Genomic DNA, 21,484 nt, shown 5'->3' with positions numbered 1-21,484 from the left:
AGGCATCCAGGAGCCATGATATGGATGGGAATCATTCCATATAGAGGAGACGGCTGTTGCCATAACGTACAAGCTCTAATACAAAACAAAACCCTTCTGCACCAGCCTTTATGGCAAGTGGTAGCCAACCGCAGTGACCCATCTATTTCTATCGCACAATATGGAGTGAAACAGTAAAAAAAAGTGGGGAAAGTTGGGCAAGAGTCCGGGCTCCCCAGGCCATTCTGATCACTTCACAACATATTTACCAGGCACCGGCCTTAGCACGTCAGGGATGAGGATCTCCACCAGGGCCTGATACAGGATGTGATCACAGCTTCTCATCCATTTCAGGATAGGATCATATTTACACAGGGTGATGAGCTTGTCCTTTGGGATGACCCCTTCATGTTCTTCTTCACTGCATGGCAAGGAGTAATGTAGTGTTAACGGCATGTTTCACTTTATGCATGGACAGTTGTTCCCTAGTTCTCATTAGAACAACACAGCTTGGGTTCTTAGTGAAAGACAACCTCTGGAGTCTCTCTGAGGAAGTGGTGCTTGATCATTTGTAGGGACATAACCACCTCTGGGAGCTCTGCTCTCTGTCATGTCTCTGCCAGTTCTGGCCAGGATCTCACCTCCAATCCACACACCCCATTTGGCTCATCTGGAGCTCCCCTCATTCCTCCAGTCCTCTCTCAGAGGTTGGTCCTTCATTGCCACCAACCCAACCACCCACAACAGTTCCCTGCCTCCTTCTGGCTCAGTGATTCCCCATTCCTCTCTTTCTAAAACAAATGCAGCTCATAACCCCAATTTTTTTTCCACTCCTTTCAACAAGCAAGGGCTCATCTGGTTCCTCACAATGCGGCTTGCCGTTCCCAGACATCCACACCTCTCTTTTCTGCTGTCCAACTGACTCCTTTTGACTATCACATTGCCGCTGAGCAGTCAAATTAAGTTGTATTGCCAGGTATTGTATATGACCAGTGCCAAATTTGCCCGGAAAACAAATACTGAAAACATTTTCATGGAGGAAAAGCCAGTCCCATGCTGTGACAAGGACACAGCATTGTCTTCAAGTGAATGAGGTCAATTTAACCTGCCTCAATATCCCTTTATACATGGGCAAAAGGATCTTTACTCTTCTTTTTAGTATTTTTAAGTAACTTTTTTTCTCCTGAGATGGCACCTGGAAACTGTACATTATCTTGCTCATAATTACAAGACTCTATCTTAGGAATAAAGTTAGAAAAATGACTTTCTGATGGGGAAGCAAAGGGAAGCTGCAAGAGTGGTCACATGCCCCTCCCCCCGTAGTGTGGGCACATCATTTCAGGCACCTGGAGCAGCAGGCAGAGAGGAAATCACTGCGTGGGTGGGGAGGGGGAGCTGAGGATGCCCTGGCCGGTGGCCCCTACCCTGCGCTGGGCTTAGCTGCTAGCCCCAGCTGGGGCTGGGCTGGGGAGGACAGGACTTCCTCTTCCCCTGCAAGCCCCATCCTCCTGCATCTGGACCACCCTGCCGAGCCCCCCGAACCCAACCCCCACCCCACTAAGCCCCACTTCCCGAGCACCCAGACCCCCCTGCAAGAGTCACCCACATGGAGACCCCCCCCACCGAGCCCCATCCTCCCACACTGAGACCCCTCCTGCTGAGCCCCAACCACCTTCACCTGGACCCCCCCATAGAGTCCCATTTCCCCTGCACCCAGAACCCCCCAATGAGCCCCTGTGCATCCAGATCCCCCCCGCCCCCAACTGTCCACACCCAGATTGCCCCACACAGAACCCTCTCACTCCACACCTGGATCCCCCCACATTAAGCCCTCCACACTTGGATCCTGCCAGGCTGAGCCTGCCTGTCCCACACCTGGATCGGGGGCCAGGGCTGAGCATGTGTTCAAGACTCTGTCCCACTCACTTGCTAGTGGGAGAGGAGCTACAGTGAGTGCTGCATTATTTATTAAGCGGATGACACTAAGCTGGGGGGAGAGGTAGATACACTGGAGGGTAGAGATGGGGTCCAGAGTGACCTAGACAAATTGGAGGATTGGGCCAGAAGAAATCTGATGAGGTTCAACAAGGACAAGTGCAGAGTCCTGCACTTAGGATAGAAGAATCCCATGCACTGCTACAGGCTGGGGACCGACTGGCTAGGCAGCAGTTCTGCAGAAAAGGACCTGGGGATTACAGTGGACGAGAAGCTGGATATGAGTCAGCAGTGTGCCCTTGTTGTCAAGAAGGCTAACGGCATATTGGGCTGCATTAATAGGAGCATTGCCAGCAGATCGAGAGAAGTGATTATTCCCCTCTATTCGGCACTGGTGAGGCCACATCTGGAGTATTGCGCCCAGTTTTCGGCCCCCCACTACAGAAGGGATGTGGACAAATTGGAGAGAGTCCAGCGGAGGAAAACGAAAATGATTAGGGGGCTGCAGCACATGACCTATGAGGAGAGGCTGAGGGAGCCTGCCCTGGCCCCGGAGCGCACCACTGACACCCTGGAGCTGCTCCAGGTAAGCTGCGCCAGGCCAGAGCCCACTCCCCGAACCCCTCCTGCACCCCACACCTCAACTCCATGCCCTGAGCCCCCTGCCTACACCCCAACCCCCTGCTGCATCTCGCACCCCTCCTGCACCCCAACCCCCTGCCCTGAGCCCTCTTCCACACTGTGCACCCCCTCCTGCACCCCAACCCCCTTCCCTGAGCCCACTTGTACTCTCCGCACCCCTCCTCTGCCCCAACCCCTCGCCCTGAGCCCCTTCCTGCACACCACACCCCCTCCCGCACCCCAACCCCGTCCCAGACTACATTCATGGCCCTGTATGCAATTTCCCCATCCAGATGTGGCCCTCGGGCCAAAAAGTTTGCCCACCCCTGTGCTAGGCTGTTTTCAGTGGTAGCAAACGACAGAACAAGGGACAATAATCTCAAGTTGCAGTGGTGGAGGTCTAGATTAAATAGGAGGAAAAACTATTTCTCTAGGAGGGGTGAAGCACTGGAATGGGTTCCCTAGGGAGGTGGTGGAATCTCCATCCTTAAGAGATTTTTAGGGCCCGGCTTGACAAAGCCCTGGCTGGGATGATTTAGTTGGGGATTGGTCCTGCTTTGAGCAGGGGGTTGGATTAGATGACCTCCTGAGATCTCTTCCAACCCTAATCTTTTATGATTCTATGTTCTTGGTATGCCTGGTGTGGAGGGGCAGGACCCCAGGGGGTTTCTGGGACAGGCTCGGCCCCTGCACTGTGTTAGGGTCAGATACAGCCTCACCGCTGAGTCCGTGTCCTGGGTGGGGGGATGCAGGATGATTTACAGACGCTCCCCACTGCCATGCTGGAGCCTCCACATTTATTTATTTGCAAATAAAATACGCAGAATTTTAAAATATTGTGTGCAGAATTTTTAATTTTTTGGCACAGAATTTCCTGAGGAGTAAAATCTTGCGAGACTGCAGATGCAATGCATGAAACTGATGTTTGTGTCTTCCCTGATTGTGCAGCCTGCCTGTAATAATTTTCTCAGTGTTGTAAGATTTTTAACAACACCTCAATGTTCCATGACTGGATCCCAATTACTATGCACTCCTATTTTTGTTTCCTATCTGTGACTCTCTAAACTGAACATCTGAAAAGAAACCTGCAGTTACAGTGTTTCTTGGCAGCGATCCACCCGTTGAGCACTATCTGAGGAGGATAATCAGGTTAGAATTTTAAGATTATTAGGAGAATGAGGGGACTTTCTCCCCATTTCCCAAATGTTTACAGTCCTTGCTCGGAGTATAAAACATTAGGACCTGAAATCCTTATATATAGTCAGTGGAAGCGGATACTATTTAGACTTTCATTACCATTCAAACTATTTCAATTTCCTCTATTTTCACTCACTGTCCGTTTCCCTGTCCCTTGATGGCAGGTTTCTAACACATAAACAGGGAAGAATAGGGAATGACAGAGAACCAGGCAAGAATGCAATTAAAAGATCAAAGCAGCACATTTTGTCATTATCTACCCCAGAACACAAGGCTTTTTTTTTTTTTTTTTTAATTTTCATGGCAACCTGATTAAGAACGAGTCCCAGTTTATCCAAATGTCATTACGTTCTTATTGGCTTCCTCTGATGTCATTCTGTAACAACATTCAATGGCATGCAGTTCTAAATGTCTGCTTAAACGGGGCTTCTACAAAAGCAGTGACCCATTCCTGTTAGTCAAAATAACACATGTTTTAGATTAGTGTCTGTAATCAAAGGTAACAGCACATCAAATAAACAGATAGTAAAATCCTCTGCATCTGGTATATAATTACAATAGTATACTTCTAACTCTATTCCTAAAATAGTGTCCTCTCCTGGTAGGTAGTTAACATCCTTAACTCTTATAGATCAATACAATCATGAAGCTGAAAACTGTACCACTCGTGATCTCTAAGGTAAAACACTAGTAAAACTTAGGTCATCCAAAGTTTAGCAAGGGTAAGTGTGTAACCATTTACCTGGAAGGCATGGTGGTGGAGCCATCACTGGATGGTGTTTTAGAACTCCAGAAGGACTGCCATAGCTTCTCAATGTAATGAAACTGAAGGTTCATTACAACATCCAAAGTTGCCTAAGAATAAAAGACGACAGCTCATAAGATGCTCTGATAACATTCAGTCACAGTTTCTTCATAAGTGGAATACCCTGCTGTATGGATTAGATTAGATACAAAGTAGAACAATCTGCAATGTGTTGTTTTAACACAGAGAATATAAGCAGATCACAGAGGGAGGAAATAACTTGAATTATGCTATCAAGCCAATCAGAAACATTCCTGTTCAGAACCCACTCCTCAAGAGAGCAGGACTGGAGTGCAGGGAGCACACTATGGAATCAGATCCTAGATCAAGCAAACAGAGCCTATATCAGGGGTGGGCAAACTTTTTGGCCTGAGGGCCACATTGGGTTTCCAAACTGTATGGAGGGCCGGGTAGGGAAGGCTATGCCTCCCCAAACAGCCTGGCCCTTGCCCCCTATCCACCTCCTCCCACTTCCCACCCCCTGACTGCCCCCCTCAGAATTCCCAACCCATCCAACCCGCCCTGCTCCTTGTCCCCTGACCGACCCCTCCCGGGAACCCCCGGCCCTAACCACCCCCCCTCCCCAGGATCCCCCCCAGCCAATCCCCCCTGCTCCCTGTCCCTGACTGCCCTGATCCCTATCCACACCCCGCCCCCTGACAGACCCCCCCCCCCCGCCCAGGACTCCCACGCCTATCTAACTGCCCCCAGTGGGACCCCATCCCCCATCCAGCCCCCCCTGCTCCCTGTCCTCTGACTGCCCCCTGGGACCCTCTGTCCCTTATCCAACCCCCCTGCTCCCCACCCCCTTACCATGCTGCTCAGAGTCCAGCGGGAGCCACCCACGCCGCCCCACTGCCCAGAAGGAGCTCGCAGCCCCGCCGCCCAGAGCGCTGGTGGCGTGGCGAGCTGAGGCTGCAGGGGAGAGGGGACAGGAGTGGAGAGGCCGGGAGCTAGCCTCCCCGGACAGGAGCTCAGGGGCCAGGCAGGAGGGTTCCATGGGCCGGATGTAGCCCACGGGCTGTAGTTTGCCCACCTCTGGCCTATATAGTTACCTCACAGTGTCGTCTGTAAAGAAGCTGTAGAGTCTTGACATCATTCATGGTGATCCCCTCTTGTAAGAGGACATTTCCTAGATCAGGTGCCGGGAAATCAGGAAAGACATGGGTTACATCTAGGAGAAAAGTTGGGAAAGATGGCAAACTTTAACAGGCATTCATAGTTTTATAAGACTAGGAATTAGAATGAAATTTTGCAGCAGCCGGTTGCTATACTTCATATTTCAGATAACTAACAATGAAATTAGTGAATTGAGACTGATTGTCCAATACTTCAACATGTCACTTCCAAAAAAGAACACCACTGTCCAATTATTCATTGCAGAAAAGAAAATGTTTTTATTGCAACTAGGAGGAAAGAAACATGAATGCTTTGTACCACTATAATGTGCGTTCCCATTAGATTTTCTCTGAAGTCTGAATTACATCCTTTAGGTATTTTGAGAGTACAATGGAAAATTTAATTGGATGGCAGACATAACAGGTACAACTGCATTTTAGAGACTGCTCAGAGATGGCCGTGTTCTTGTGTGTCATTACTCAGAAATATGGGGAAAAAACCTCAACCCCCACACCTACAGTTTGGACTGGGAAGTAATTGGGTAAACTATTGGTCTCACTTTTTAGTACCCACTTTCATTCCTCTTAGGTTCCTTTGAAGGAGGAGCTGGTATCCAGCAAGTTCTTAACACAGTCTTCCTTAAATAGAAAAAATGCGGTCAACTGTGGCAACTATTAGGCAGTGTATGTTGCATCCAGTTCTCCTCCCACACATGTGGAAATCTATATAGGAGGCCAGCCTTATTAGGCAATCTCCCCTCTTAAAAGATTGCCCAAAGTATATGGAATATAGTTCAGATTCATTATTAGAAGGCCACCCGCATTAAGCAGTAAATATTTGTTGATCTCTTGAATGCTTACTTAAGGTTTCAGTGTAATAGATGCATGCACTGCTGGACGTGAACCTCACCCAGAGTAGTTGGACTTGAATGGTATGTCTTTGTCGTAGGAAAGATTAGCTTCCCCAAGACTTGAATGCAAACCTTGGAATGGACAGCGCAAGGTGCACGCTTCTATCATGTGTGTATGAATTGCAATCACAACAAATCTACCATCTTGGAGGCTCTCTCATTTGAGTCATCCCCACAGAAAGAGCTAGGATTAAGACTTTTGTTACCCTTGTTCTGCAGAGCTGCTAGTTTTTCCATTATCAAGAGGAATGGAAGCAGATCCAAAGGAGAACGTGGGCCTTATTGATTAGAATGCCATGACATCAACATAAGGACAGGAGAATAATTTTCATTTTATTGGAAGTTTATCTTAACCTTTACCCCCAACTCAGCTTAAACTGGAGCCTTTTTGAGGCTCAGTGAAGTTCAATGAATTGGAAACCTAGATGCAAGCAAATATAATTTAAAAAATGACTAGTTAAGGGCTCCATTCTTCTGGTTGTAGTGTGTCCCACCCTGAGAAGCCCCACATAAGTCAGCAGAGGTAGAATCTTAAGATTGCAGGGAGAATTTTAAAGAAAAGATGGCTATTTCTAAGTAATATATATAATTAAATGCTATTTTTAAGAACCGAAGCATGCGACACATGACATCTTTGCAGCGTGACTGAGGAAAGCTGTGCGGATTGTGGGTATAATAGGGTGAGTGAGGGAAGTTGCAAATGTAAAAATAAAAGATATGGTATAATAAGCACTTATTAGGATATCTTTGGCAACTGTCAAAAATAAACACACACCTAGAATGGCAATAGATTGGGCCTGCTAAGCAAGGTTGCAAAGCCTTTTCAAGTTAGAAATCAGCAGCATTTCCTAGAAATGAGAAAACTGAAAGGAAGCGTGGAATTTGAGTTGAATTTCCTCACCTATAAACTGCTGATGGTGTTGACTTTGAGCTGCAACAGACTGTTCTGGAGTAGTGTGCAGGCTACTGCTGGATCCACTCTCCCTTATGCCTTCCATCTTCTGTGCAGGTCTATACCTAGGGATATAAAAAACCCTCAAAGTACAGCTTGGTAGTATGCACATTTAAAATGTGCAAACACACACAGAGTGAAAGAGGTCTCTGGCAAAGTCGTATACCAGTATAACACTTCTGCATTAAACAAACAAGTCGCTTAATAGGTCAGCGTACATTTATAAATAGTTTATAAAGGGTTAATAAATTATAAATAATTGTTTTAATAAATGGTTAATCGATTGTTAGATCAACAGATGGTTTATAACCATGGGGTTTGCAAACCTTCTGCTGATGTGCTTGTAACTATAACTCATATTATTCATATCTGTGATATGCTTATAACATCGATTCATCATTTATTAAGCCTTTATAAACGTATTCTTAATATAAAATGTGGCCAAATTATCCATCTCAAACAATCCCAAAGAGGTAAATATATTGTGTAAGTAGCATCAAATGCAGCTTGTTTCAACACAGAGTTAATAACAGGAAGGCAGCAGTGTCATTTATATTGCTCTGCATTTAAAATAAAATGACACACACTTGAATGGCACCAAGCACAGTGGGTCCCTGGCCCACAACTGGGGCGCCTAGGTGCTACTCCAACACAAATAATAACTAATAGTAGTGGGCATTTCCTGACTAACCTCAGAGAAGCATTGTATCTGCTTTTTTTAATTGCTAGATGTTGAAGACAATTTAGAGCAGGTGGATGGCTCTAGTTTGACTGCCCTGGGGCCTGAAGTCTTCTTATCCATGGAGTACAAGCAGAAGAGTAGATGCTCCCCCCTCAGCCTTGACCCAGAGAAACAGCCACTAGGACTCTGTGGGTAATTCAGTTCCTATGCTCTGTTTGGTTCTTGGCTTGTCTGCCGATACTGCTAGTGAGGGAGCGGGGCAATCAAAGCAAGTTGTGGTTGGGGGTTTTGTGATGATGACAGCGCCCACTGGGAATGGCCTAAGACCAATCAATTTCACATTGGGGTGGGGAACCCAACCTGGTTTGGATGTCCCATGTGCATTCATGGTTTGCCTACATTTACTGGGGGAGGGAAATGCTAAAATGAATAAAACCATTTGGCTCCAGTGAAGGGACTGAGGCTCTGATATGTATATTGTTAATTGCACTAGTTGCTTTTACTGTGCCCCTCAGGGTAAACAATCAGGAATGTGTCTTAAGTGCCTGGGATGCCATTTACAAGACAGAATATGAAGCACATTAACTTCTCCTTCATATTACAAATGGGCTGTGTAAACTGATAGCTGGCCCTCCCCCCACTGCTCCTAACATATCAGACATGCAATAAATGTTAGGACGATCCATTAAAGTGAGGCAGTACCAGTAAAAGTCTAATGTCTGCCTGCATTAGAGCTTTACCACTTATTTATAATTGTGTTTTAAACAGTGTTTAAGCATGGTTTCACAAGCCTTTTCTAACAGAGAGCCAAACACTGGTAGGTTAAAAAAGTGTTCTAGATAAATAATACTGTTTTACACACAGGTTTTTTTAAACCAAGTAAAAACATTGTTCTCTAAAAGCGGCAAGATTTCACTGAAGATGAGGCCTGATACCAAGCAATCTCAAAAATACTATGGAAGCTTCAGGCAAAAATAGGATGGAAACAACAATAAATATTTCATGTCTCTGTACCACCTTCTCCAAATGCTTTATATACATATATTTATGAAACCTCACATCATCCATGTGAGATAAGTATTATCCTCCCCATTTTATAGACAGGGAAACTGGGGCTGAGAGAAAGGTTACATGATTTGCTCAAGGTCAGACAGCGAATAAGCTATTTTTTTTTTTTTTTGCTGTTTGGGAACTAAAAAAAGTTGAGATTTTTCCATGCCTCCACTCCAACCAGAAGCAAGAGTGCTGAAGCGCCCAAGAGGCAACTCAAGAGTTGCTTTGCATTGTAACCTTCTTTTAATTTTACCCAAAATTACCAGATGAGAGTCTGATTGGGCCCCATCTGAAGCTCTTCCACTAGCTGGTCTATGAAAGGAAAATAAGACCCCTTCCACTGGTTAAACACAAATAACTGTACAGCAGAGGTCAGAAAAAAGTTGCATCACTGGGATGCAGTGAAAAGGATATTCTGTAGTGTTCACCATAGCAACAGGCAGCCCAAGTCCAAGCCTTTGCTGCACAAAAAAGGCAAAGAGGAATAGTTTGTGGAATCAAAATTTTTCCTCAACCCTTCTTTATCCTTGTTCAGTATCAGCACCTTCAAGCTCTGTTAAGTGCAGTGCCTTCCTTTGCCCTATAGCACGTACTTTACCTTATCACTAAGTTACACAAGGTTTTTAATGTATGCCATGCACTACCCTGCAGCGTACAGTCCCTTTGCAAATAACCAACGCTAAACGTCTCAAGCTCCTGCTGCTGCTGTTTGAGGTGGGACCCAGTGTTTTGCTCTTTTGGGGAAACCACTCCTCGCAGCTTCCATTGCCACAACTAGCAGGTCTGAGAAGCAGGGGGCACATACCTTTGTTTCTGGTGTATGGGCTGTTGCCTCATCGCCATATACTGGGTGTCTTCCTGTAAGTGATTCAGTGGAGATTCTGGCTTTAGACGGATCCCATAATAATGATACTTGGAGTTTCCCCTGCAAGCATAACATTAAAATCTATAGATGTCAGATATTTCATGGAGATGACACACGAGCATTGCAATTTACTTTTAGGCTTCAGTGAAACATTTGACAGTGCTAATGGTTTGTGGATCATAAATGTGCGATATAACTTCTGTCTAATCCCAGATGCCAATTTAGCATAGATTTACTTTGCTGAATAAGCATATTAAGAACCTAATTTCACATTCAGAAGTATACGTGTTATTTTCAAATCTTGCTTTAACTAAGATCGTGGAGTAGAGGGTTTATACCCCAAACTTTGAAAGCAATCAGAGTCCAGGATTCCTTTTACAAGATTTGTTTGAACATGGCACTTATCTCTGGGAAAATATGGTATCGTGTCTCAAAACACAGTTCAGTGACATCTACATTTAAAATCTTGCAGCCTAGACCCATTTCAGCCTTACTTTCAATCTACTCATAAAACCTTCTTCACAGGCAGATAACGGATTATCCAAGTCAAAATACTTTGAGCCAAATCTACATTTAATAATGGAAACATTACCATTGACTTCAGCAGTAGCCAGACATGACCCTCTGTTGTGACGGAGTGAAGGTTTCTTTATGTCTAAGAATTTATAACAGGCTCATCACTGTGGTATCCAGAAATATACTGTGCTTTAAAACACCAATGAGGGAAATCCCAGCCCCGCTGAAGTCAATGGCAAAACTCCAGTTGGCTTCAGTGGAGCCAGGATATCACTCCAGGAGTTGAATGTTGTAGTGAGAAATGCTCTTGGCTGGTGGTCCTCCATGGCTTTCAGCCTGCACTCTGGAGCCACAGAGATGCTGAAATGTATCTCTTCACTCAAAAGGGAGCTGTTCTGATCTTCTCAGCTCCTGTCTCAACCCGGAACTGACAGTGTCACATTTGATATCAATGTAACTACTTTTTTAAAATTGCAATTGATGTTTCAGGTCACAGACTCTTTCATTTTAATTGCAACCTGTCCTTTAAGTGGTCAATGGCAACTGGAGAATAAGAGGTAAGTGTCAGAATGCAAACTGTTATTTACATAGAATGCCACAGAGACCTTGGAGTCATTCTACCCTTCAATCTGAATTGGCTTTATACAGCAACAGAACTTCACCGCAGGGCAGGGCTCGGCAACCTACGGCAGGCTGCTGCCTGCCGGGTCCCAGCCGCCGGCCCCACTCAGCGCCCACTGCCGAACCCAGGCCGGGACCCCAGCAGGCAGCAGTGAGCCATTAAAAATCCTGCCTGCCCTGGCCCGCTCTTCTCCGCCTCCCCCACCCCCCCACGGGGGCAGAGTGAAGAAGCTTGGTCCGCGGCTGCTGCTGCAGGGCAGGCAAGCTCCCCCCACCCCCGCCTCTTCCCCCAGTGTGCTGGGGTCCTGCCCCTCCTCCCCTGCCGCTGATCAGCTGATGGCCCTTGCGAGGGAGGAGGAGAAGTGGAGCCGCAGCGCTCTCGCTGCCCCGGGGAGGAGGCGGAGAAGAGGTGGGGACAGGGTCTTGGGGACAGGGGGGTGGAATCAGGGCATATCCCCTCCAGCCCCCTGTCGTGAGCCGCTCAGGGCAGGGGGCTGGGAGCACCCCCATGATCCCAGCCCACACCCCCAGCCCTCTGCCCTGACCCCTGCACCCCCTTCACACACACCCCAGCCCTCTGCCCTGATCTCTGCACCCCCCACACACCCTAGCCTCCTGCCCTGACCCCTCATCCCCCCACGACCCCAGCCCTGACTCCAGCACCACCCCACATACCCAGCCCCCCACACCCCATGCCCTGACTCCTGCACCCCCTCACATGCCCTCTGCCCTGACTCCTGCACCCTCCTCACATACTCTCAGCCCTCTGCCCTGACCCCTGCACCCCCCACGACCCCAGCCTTGACTCCAGCACCCCACACACATACCTAGCCCCCCATGCCCTGATTCTTGCACCCCCCACATTCTCACCCCCATTGTGAGCACCAAACGGGAGCTCCTGCAACCCCCCCCCATTCCTACCTGCACCCCTCGCACCAAATGGGTGCTGCCCAGGTAAGCACTCCACACCCAGACCTCCTGCCCCAACCCTGAGCCCCCTCCCTCATTCTAGCTCCTGGCCAGACACTACACCCCAACCCCCAGCCTGCTCCTTCACCCCCAGCCCTGTGCTCTGTGCACTCCCACCCTCAGCTCAGTGCAGAGAGAGAGGAAGAGAATGGGCTAGAACCAGGGAGAAGGTAGGTACCCACTCTATGTGGGCAGGGCCGGGATCCGAGACCGGCAGCGGGCAGACGGAACCCCAGACCGGCTGAGCTGCTCAGCCTTCTGCCAGTCTGGGGTCCCGGCCATTGGCCCCACTCAGCCCCCTGCCAATCTGGGGTTCTGGCTGCCAGCCCCTTGCTAGCTAGGGTCCCGGCCGCAGGCCCTGCTCAGCCTGCAACCGGCCTAGGTGAACAGAACCCCAGGCTGGCAGCGGGCTTAGCGGGCCGGCGGCGAAAGGTCAGTATTTTAATTTAATTTTAAATGAAGCTTCTTAAACATTTTGAAAACCTTGTTTACTTTACATACGACAATAGTTTAGTTATATAATGTATAGACTTATAGAGAGAGACCTTCTAAAAAACGTTAAAATGTATTAGTGGCACGCGAAACCTTAAATTAAAGTGAATAAATGAAGACTCGGCACACCACTTCTGATAGGTTGCCAACCCCTGCTGTAGGGGTTAGATTTCTGCACATAAAATTGGATAAAACCATCCAAATTGACCCCTCACCAGGGGGTGAGAAAAATCTGGTTCCCCCAACTCTTACCCCATGCCCCCAAATTATCTTCAGTCACCATGGCAGAAGGTAGATTTTATACCTGAGCTAGTTCATTTTCATGGTAGTTTTGCAAGGCTGAATTAAGCCTACACAAGATTTCGAAACAGCAGGAATGGCTGGGAGTTCTTCTCTGGCTGATCAGCGCAGCTCTGTACGGTCTCCTAAGCTGTCAGCATTCCACATGGATGACTCAATTAAAGTATCCCCACTAAGCTAGGTGTTCTTTTTTGATCTACCCAGTGCTTGGCTATAGGAATGAGGATGGTAATTACACAGCCTGGATGTCTGAAGATAGTAGTTCTGCTCAATCAGACTGCAGCAAGAGCTGTCAATTTGTAACGAATGATGGCCAAGCAGGTCCTCACTGGGACAGGATAAACGGCTGGGAAAGCACTCGTTACAACCTCAGAGACACCCGCGTTGGTGCTCTTTAGAACGGTTATGATTTTCACTGTATTGAAGAGTCTGAATACACCTTGAATTTAATGATGCTTTCACAGCCCAACCACAGAGAATTTAGAGAAGGGAACTGCTGTCTGACAACTGTTTTTCTACATGGACCCCTCTCCTTCTTGGGGTAGGAATTAGTCTCTTCAGGTTTATAAAGGGAAGATTTCGGAATGCTTAGCCCTGTCTGTTCCTGCAATGAAGGATTTTGCAAGCTTTGTGTTATCTGCTTAGCTATTGTAATATATTTTACATAGCTATTGTCTTAACCCATTTAAAAGGGATTTCAGTGGACCTAAACTTGTGACTCGAAGTTAAATAACTACTATGTTTATTTAGTAAGAGTTTGGTATTTCTGCGTTTGTTTGGCTGCACTCTTCAGAATCCACACATCTTTCATTTCAAATGTTTTTACTAAGGGCCAAGTTTTCCAAGGACTCAGAACCCACAATCAGGGCCAAATTTCAAAACAGCTCAGCTCTTATTTAGGCACCTATGGAAGGGCCCGATTTTCACAACAACTCAGCATCTAGCATGCACCCAATGTGCTGAGCTCTTATCAAAATCTGGCTCCTTCTTTCATCTCCCATTTAGGCACCAAACTCTTTAAAGTCTGGCTCACATTGTGGGTGCTGAGCATTTTTAGAAAGCATAGCCCCAAGAGCACAAATTCTCTTCAGGTAGGGCTGGTTGAAGTTTTTCCAACTGAACATATTTCCCTCAGAAAATGCTGTTTCAACGAAATGGAAACATTTTACAGGAAAGCACTGTTTCACAGAAATTTGACAGTACCTTGACTGAGTGTCAAATTTTTATAAAAATATTTGTCACCCCAATATTTATACCTTTATACGCACGTGTGTGCACAAACACACACTTTGACCATTTGTTACCTTATCAAAAAATGTCAGTGTATTTTACTTTCTCTTATAAAGCAATACACTCCTTCAAAAATATATGTGCAGCAGCATGTTTGGGGTTTTAACCATCTTCCAAACACAAATATTCAAGTTAACCTTTTCTGTTTTAGTTACGGTCCTCCCACTTTTTAAGAACACTCTGCTCATGGGACTCGGCCCAACACCCTGGAAGTTGTATGGGTAAGAAGCCTACTTCTGCATTAGAAAACTCTGAAAAGCATGTCTGTATCTAAAGGGTTGGGGTCAGATTCTGATCTCAATTACAGTGGAGTAAAAACCTGGAGTAACCGCTACTGAAGTCAACAGAATTCTTTTGGTGTAATCTTTTAGTGAGATTAGAATCTAACTGTTTAATTGCAGTATGATTCTCTAAGTCTCCAGCTCCTGGTAGCAATCTTGATGAAAAGGGACCTCATTTGTGACACTGATTGGGATGAGTGGAACAGAGTGTGAGATTGGAAAGCAGTTTCCCCATCTGCTGTAATACTGAATCATAATGCCAAAGTTGAACTTGACTGTTTAGCTTTTAAAACAATGGGGTTTATTATTGTTAAGCCAAAATTCAAAATAGAATAAAGACTGCTTAAGAAACTGGCTTGCAAGCTCTGTTCACCTCCCACCATGGTCAGGCATCCCAAATGAGATCTCTTCAGCAAAATGGCTGCCTCTCCACCCTGCAGCCGATTCAGGAACACCACTGTAATTAAACGTTATCCTCAAATACATGACACAGCTGATTCCTGCAGAGAGAGGACTCTTACCTTATGACCTGTTAAGATTACGTATAGCAATTTTCCATTTGAGATATTGTTTGGTGGTTACTATATAGATCTAGGAATAAACGGCTGTTACAGGTGAATAATGTTGGGTGGGTCTGCAGCACCAGGGACAGGAGGGGAGGAGCATTTTGTGGTATAGATTGCGGCAGAACAGGGCAGTAGTTCTCCCTCCTGAAAAATGTAAAGTCAAGAGCCACTGTTCCTAAGGACAATCTGCAACCACTGAAAACAGTTACTACTACAACCTGAGGCTCTCAGAGGCTTTACAAACTTCAGTTAAGCCTCAAACACTCCTCTGAAGGAAGTATTAAACCAATTTTACAGATGGATAAAATGATATATAGGCAGGTGAAGGAGCTTGCCTAAATCCCCAATAGCAAGTCTATGGCAGAGCTGGGAATTATCCATGACTCCTAATATTAAGATCACTACACAACAAAGCCGCTCAAGTAATCCACACCACATTATTAAAATGGTGATAACAATAAAAAAGATGGCAAGTCGTTGCCCGTTCATCCATTACTCATTGCAACATCATTGAATGCAGTGAGTGTCCGGTGCAATGGTATTTAGCATTTAATTTAATGAAGTGGCATTTGAGCTCATTGGCCTTTCCATGACCTTACAGAAACAGTGGTAAAGTGAAACAGGTAGGGGCCAAAGGAAGGTGGGAATGTGCTTCTGATACCACTGAGCCCTAATCTCAAACCCCTTTATACCAACCTTGTTCCCAAGCGCCGAGTTTTCAGCCCCATGAACACAGAACGAATCAGTTTTCCAAAGGAAGCAGCATTCACCGGATCCAGTTTGTGCTCTTGGCAGTGCCGCAAGTAATGGTTATACAACGAGCTCCTGGGAAGACTCACACCTTCAGCAGTCTCATAGTTGTCCAGCAGCCACTGGAGCTTTATGTACAAAAATGTAATTTTTTAAAAGCCCACACATGTGAAAGACTAAAGATGTTTAAAATGGCCTGCTTAAAAAGATGACAACATTTAAAAGGGAGGAGAACCTTCTTGATGTGATCAGAGTTCAAAAGGACTTAAGTGGTTGGTAGTTAGTACATAACTGCAGCTAACTCTTGTGTGTTTCAATCTGATATTTATGTCCTCCATGATGTAGGAACAGTGTGAAATCAAAAAAGGCTGTCACATACAGCACCCAAGTATACATTGCCACTTATGCTGGTGTCTTCCCTTTACTCAATTCCATGATTTGTATTCCCCTTGCATTCATGTAAAGCCAATCAACCAATAAAATAAAATAAAATAAAATAAAAAAGTCTCATGAGGTCACTGTTAAGGAGAACAAAGGCTACGATACCTGATGCTATTTACTAGGAAAGAAAGATCTCAGAGGAATCTGAATACATTGCTTCTCTGTCTATTAGCAGTTTCCAACTGCTAGGGCAGCAGGCAAAGCTTGTTTGAATTAATGTGTCTTAATTTCAAGCTTAAAATGTTTACACCTGTCCCCTTAACAACAAAATTAAATGGCTGCCAAACTCTACCTTAAAATCTGACAAGTTACCAGCTATTTTTCAAAATGTATTGTCTGAACTTTACTTCTCTTGACATTTATCTTGATCAGAGTTTGCAATTAGATATGAATTATTTATGTTCAGCCAGTTTGAAAGGGTAGGTCAGTCACACAACTGCAGTTCATGAATTAGAATATAAAGCCTCTAATTGGCTAAATGCCAGATTCAGAAAAATAAAAAGAGTACAATTTTAAAGCAAATATTGACTAATCAAATAAAAAAGCAAAAGAAAAGCTAGATGTACAACCAGGAGTAAATATTGATAAGGTACTTCCTTTAACAAAAATTAGGAGAATCCTGATGATATGTTGGGCCAACGTTTTCAAAACTAGGGCCTGATTCTGATCTCCCTTTGTGCTTGTGTAAATCAGGAGTAACTCAATTGAAGCAGATGGAGTTACACTGATGTAAAGCTAACAGGACAGCAGAATCAAGTGTTGTGTGCCAAAATCATATCTGCAAAATATGACCCTGGTATAACAAAGCATTCAAGTATGTGCTTAACCTTAAGCAGATGCTTTGTCCCTGAAGTCAATGGTATTAAAGCTCATGCCAAGTGCTTTGTACACTTGTGCATGCAGGTCTCTGTTCAGCAAACACACACCTGCTCACACACAAAAAGGCCTGTATCTTCCTGACAGCAGGTTTATAGCAGCAAATCTCTAGCAGCCTAATGCACTACTTGATACTCAAGTTTTACAGCAGTAACTCCACTGAAATCAGAACTCAAGTATGCAGTGGAGAATCAGGCCCATTTATTTCAACTGAGGTATTTTCAACATATGTTTCTGTCAGAGTAGAATCAGAACTGAAGGATGCACCATACTCCTTTTATGCACAAAATGAGCTAATTACATCTATGCACGTGTTTTGTAGTTGCAAGTTGAATGCCTAAAATTTGAAACTTCAGATTATTATGAGCTACTGCATACAAGATAAATTTAAAAGCTACATTTTAGGTTTTATTTCTTTATATTAACAGAAAACCTTAGGGCCTGACCCAAATGCCACTGAAATTCATCAAACTGTTTCCATTGATTTCAATGAGCTTTGGATCAGATCACTAGATACCAGGGCCAGAAGAGACTACTTGGGTCATTTGCTCTGAACCCTGTATTTCGGAGAGCTGCTTGGAGCATTATTCCCATTAACATCTTATCTGCTCTTTTATACACATCTCACAGATGAAGAATTTTCAAAATCTAAACCTTCAGTCTCAAGCTCTGTTTTAAAAGGGTATTAAGAGTATGGTGACCCACATCACTTCATACCCTTATTTGCAGAGGGAGTCATATCTCCATGGATCCCTGAAATGAGAATGGCACACTAAATTCTTACAATGAGCCATGCTGTAGCCATTAAGTTACGGATTAAGCCACCTATAACATGAGATGAACCCAAGCGCTCCTAGCATGCAGATAAGTAGTGCTGTTTTAAATGAGTCTGTATCCATGTTCATTTTAGCCCACCCCATGTATTTAGAAGATTCATTGGCCGTAAGTTAACCTTTTTCTTCATTGGTTCCATTTGTCCTGTGGACCCAACTCAGTGCTGATCAGTCACAACTAGGTTTGACCTTCTAAACATGTTCCAGTTCCAAGGAACTCACTCAGGAAGTTAGTTGCTAATAACATCTAAGGACTTGCCGCGGGAAGCAGATGTTACGAAGATTTTTGTGCATTTCTCTTTTTTAGCCCCTGAAAAGTCCTAGCATTAATTACATGTGTCCAAAGTAACCAAAAATAGGGGGCGTCATCCTGCAATTACACCATTGTTTGCTGAGACGTCGTCTCAAGGACTTGATCTCCTGACTTCTTTGTCACAGAAGTGAAGATTCATTCTTCTTTAGCTCACTGCGTTCCTCCTAGTCTGTCCATGGAGAATTATTCCCTGAAGTAGTTTTACTAGTGCTTTGTCCAGTCTAATTTTAAAAGAAATTTGGGGTAAAATGCTGGCCCCATTGAAGTCAATGGCAACATTTCAGTTTCTACCATTTCCCAAAGGAGATTAGTTTCATGGCCAGGAAACATTTCCTGATATTCACTGCGTATTTTCCATTGCTCAGCTTTATCCAATCATTAGTTATACTCGGTAATAGAACCCTACGTGATTCCCTCCTTAAAGATTTCAGCAGGAGGAGATTTTCAAATATGGTTGGCTGACGCTAAACAAGCAAATCCATATTTGGGTGCCTAAAGAAATGGCTTGGTTTTCAGAGATGCAGAGAATTAACAGCCCCTGTAAGTAGTGGGTGTTCAGAACCTGTAGCTGCTCAGAACCTCTGCAAATCAGACCACTTGGTGCCTAAATATGGATTTAGGTGCTTAACTTCAGACACACACACTTGAATATTGTAGCCTCATTTAAGTCTCTTCCCAGCATCTGAAAATTCATATAACCGACATCCACAGAGCCTTCCCTCTGACCTAATTGTCTTATGCTACGCATGTGATTAGTGCTGTCTCAGCAATAGTTATAGCGTATATAGTTATATGAAACATCATTTCATAAATAATTTCATGTGTCACTGTAGCTATAACTTTAGCCTCAGTTTCTAGCTTTCTGATCCATCAAGTACACATTACCATATGCAACAAGAACTTTTTGGAGGGCTAGGATCTGATCCCACAAAGACTTGCTACCAAAAGGAGCTCATACTCATGTGAACAGTGTCCTTGACTTCAATAGTATAAATTGTGTGAAGAAGGGTTTTTACAGGAATGGGCCTAAGGGAGTAGATAAAGTGATCGCCCGATAAATAAAACTTACTGGTTTTTGAAATCTTGACATGATACAATTGCTGCTGGTAATATAGGAATCTTTATCCTAGGAATTTACAGATTTGTGTAACATGAAGTATGAAGAAGTAAAACAAACCTCAACAGAATACTTAATGAACTTAATGAAAACCTCTGCAAGGTTCTCTACGACCTTAATGAAACTTTGCACAAGAAACAAAGAAAGCAACTAAGCCCTAGCTAATACTATAATTGTCACTCGCTAACAACTTCCCTGGGGAGCCAGTTTCCTTGTTAGAGGGACACTCAGGGCCACACCGAGATTTTGGAAGCCCAGGGCAAAAATCTGACACTGAGCCCCCCTGCAGCCCTTCAAAAAAAATTACCACTAAGGGTAGGCCTCCAGGGAGGACAGGGTGGAGAGTGAGCTCCCTCCACAGTGACAGCTCCTGTTCTATAAGTCAGGGCCCAACTCCCCGCTCCAGGCATTGCAGCATAGTGCAGGGGGTTGCTGCACCACTCAGGTTTGGCCCAGATGCCCACCCCCCATCATGATGGGGCAGTAGACAGGCCAAATGTGAGTGGTGCTGCGACTCTGTGCACCAAGTTGCAATACCATTTGGTTTGGGGACCCTCTAAAATAGGGGGCCCAAGGCAAACTGCCAAGAGAAAAATGCAATCCTTGCTCATGTTACTAACAGTGCTTGGAATAATCAAAACAAAGTTTTAAAAAAATCTATTTTTATTTGCATGATTTATGCCAAGTTAATTTTTTCCCAGTCCATTCAGCTTGGACAGACCGTTGCCTCCTTTTGCCTTTCACTTTCTGATTCTCATGCACAAGCCCAATGCTGTTGTATTCGGGTTTCTAACAGCAGGGTTGCAAACACTAAGATGTATACACGTTTTCATGAAAAACACGTATACATATTAGGTTTTGTAAAAACTTATTTATAAAAGAACCTAAATAAAACTACAGACAATTTAAAGAAACCTTCGTTCTTGTTCTTTACTTGTACACTGTAAAGTAATTCCATTTAACATAGAACAGAAACAGCAACGGTTTGTTCATGAGAAGGAAAAAGGAAACTCAAACCAGCCAGTTACTTTATCTACTCTACCAGGGATTTCAAAAGGACATGCTTGCAGCAGGACATGCTTGCAAGGAAGCTAGCAAAGGATTTTTGATTCAGAGATTTATTTTATTTTTAATGCTGGAAGTCAGAAGCATTTTTGCCTCCACACAGAAAAAAAGAGGAGCCTGCCTGTTGTAATGGACATTTAAATCGTCAGACACAGCTGGGTGGCCTGAGTTTCTGACCCTTCGGCCTTCTGTCCTCCTACAGCACTTCATAGAATCAAAATTATGATATCAGCAGTGCTCTTTAGAAATTCCCAGAAATACTAGAAGAGATTCAGTGCTGCCAACTCCCATGATTTTATTGCAGGTCTCACGATATTTGGTGTTTATCTTAAAGCCCCAGTTCCTGGAATTATGTGATTAAAAAAAATGAAAGCTGAGATTCTCCTGTAAAGTAAGTTTCTAGCCCTGTGGTTGCAGAAATAAGCTTAAAAATGTGACTCCTAGAGGTTCAAACCGAAAAATCAGACAAAAAGAATCAATTTTAAAAAATAAATAAATCTAATGATTGTTTAAAGCAATCACATACTTTTTGAACAGTTGGGGAAGGCAATACTGGAGATTTCTTATAAAATCTGATCAAACAGAACACTGACTACAATAACTCAAAAATAAAGTTGATATACTTGAAAAAAACTGGTAGTTATTTTCTGGTGAAATTCACCCTAGTGCAGAATAGCCAGGCCTGGCCCCAGGCTCCAGAATGAATGCTGTTCTACTCAGAGACATGACTATTTTAAAAATTGGTCAGAGTGGGATTCCACATTTATTGCAATATTTTTCCACATCAAAATGTTCTCAAGGTGACAAGTGTGTATTTTTCCTACTGCCAGGTCATCTAAACCACCCTGTGCTCTAACAGCCAGGTTATTTCCAGCTTATGCACCATCATCAATAAGGCTGACTCTTTTCACAGTAGCAGCCGTGTTAGTCTGTATC

General features: G+C 44.5%; 1 protein-coding gene across 6 annotated transcripts in view; it reads right to left on the bottom strand.

Annotated features, from left to right (window-relative positions):
• RFX2 (regulatory factor X2) overlaps positions 1-21,484 on the bottom strand; it is a 97,864-nt gene that overhangs the window by 12,171 nt on the left and 64,209 nt on the right. For all 6 annotated transcript variants that reach the window (XM_074939710.1, XM_074939709.1, XM_074939713.1 and 3 more), the window contains 6 exons: positions 15,850-16,031; positions 10,059-10,178; positions 7,468-7,583; positions 5,593-5,711; positions 4,475-4,587; positions 249-400 (listed from right to left, as the gene is read on the bottom strand). In XM_074939710.1, the coding sequence (XP_074795811.1) occupies positions 249-400; positions 4,475-4,587; positions 5,593-5,711; positions 7,468-7,583; positions 10,059-10,178; positions 15,850-16,031 (802 nt within the window). The remainder of the gene's footprint in view (positions 1-248; positions 401-4,474; positions 4,588-5,592; positions 5,712-7,467; positions 7,584-10,058; positions 10,179-15,849; positions 16,032-21,484) is intronic.

This window comes from Natator depressus, chromosome 25 (assembly GCF_965152275.1).
Source record: "Natator depressus isolate rNatDep1 chromosome 25, rNatDep2.hap1, whole genome shotgun sequence".
NCBI lineage: Eukaryota > Metazoa > Chordata > Testudines > Cheloniidae > Natator > Natator depressus.
Note: the sequence above shows the minus strand (reverse complement) of the source record. Positions and strands in the feature narration are given on the sequence as shown.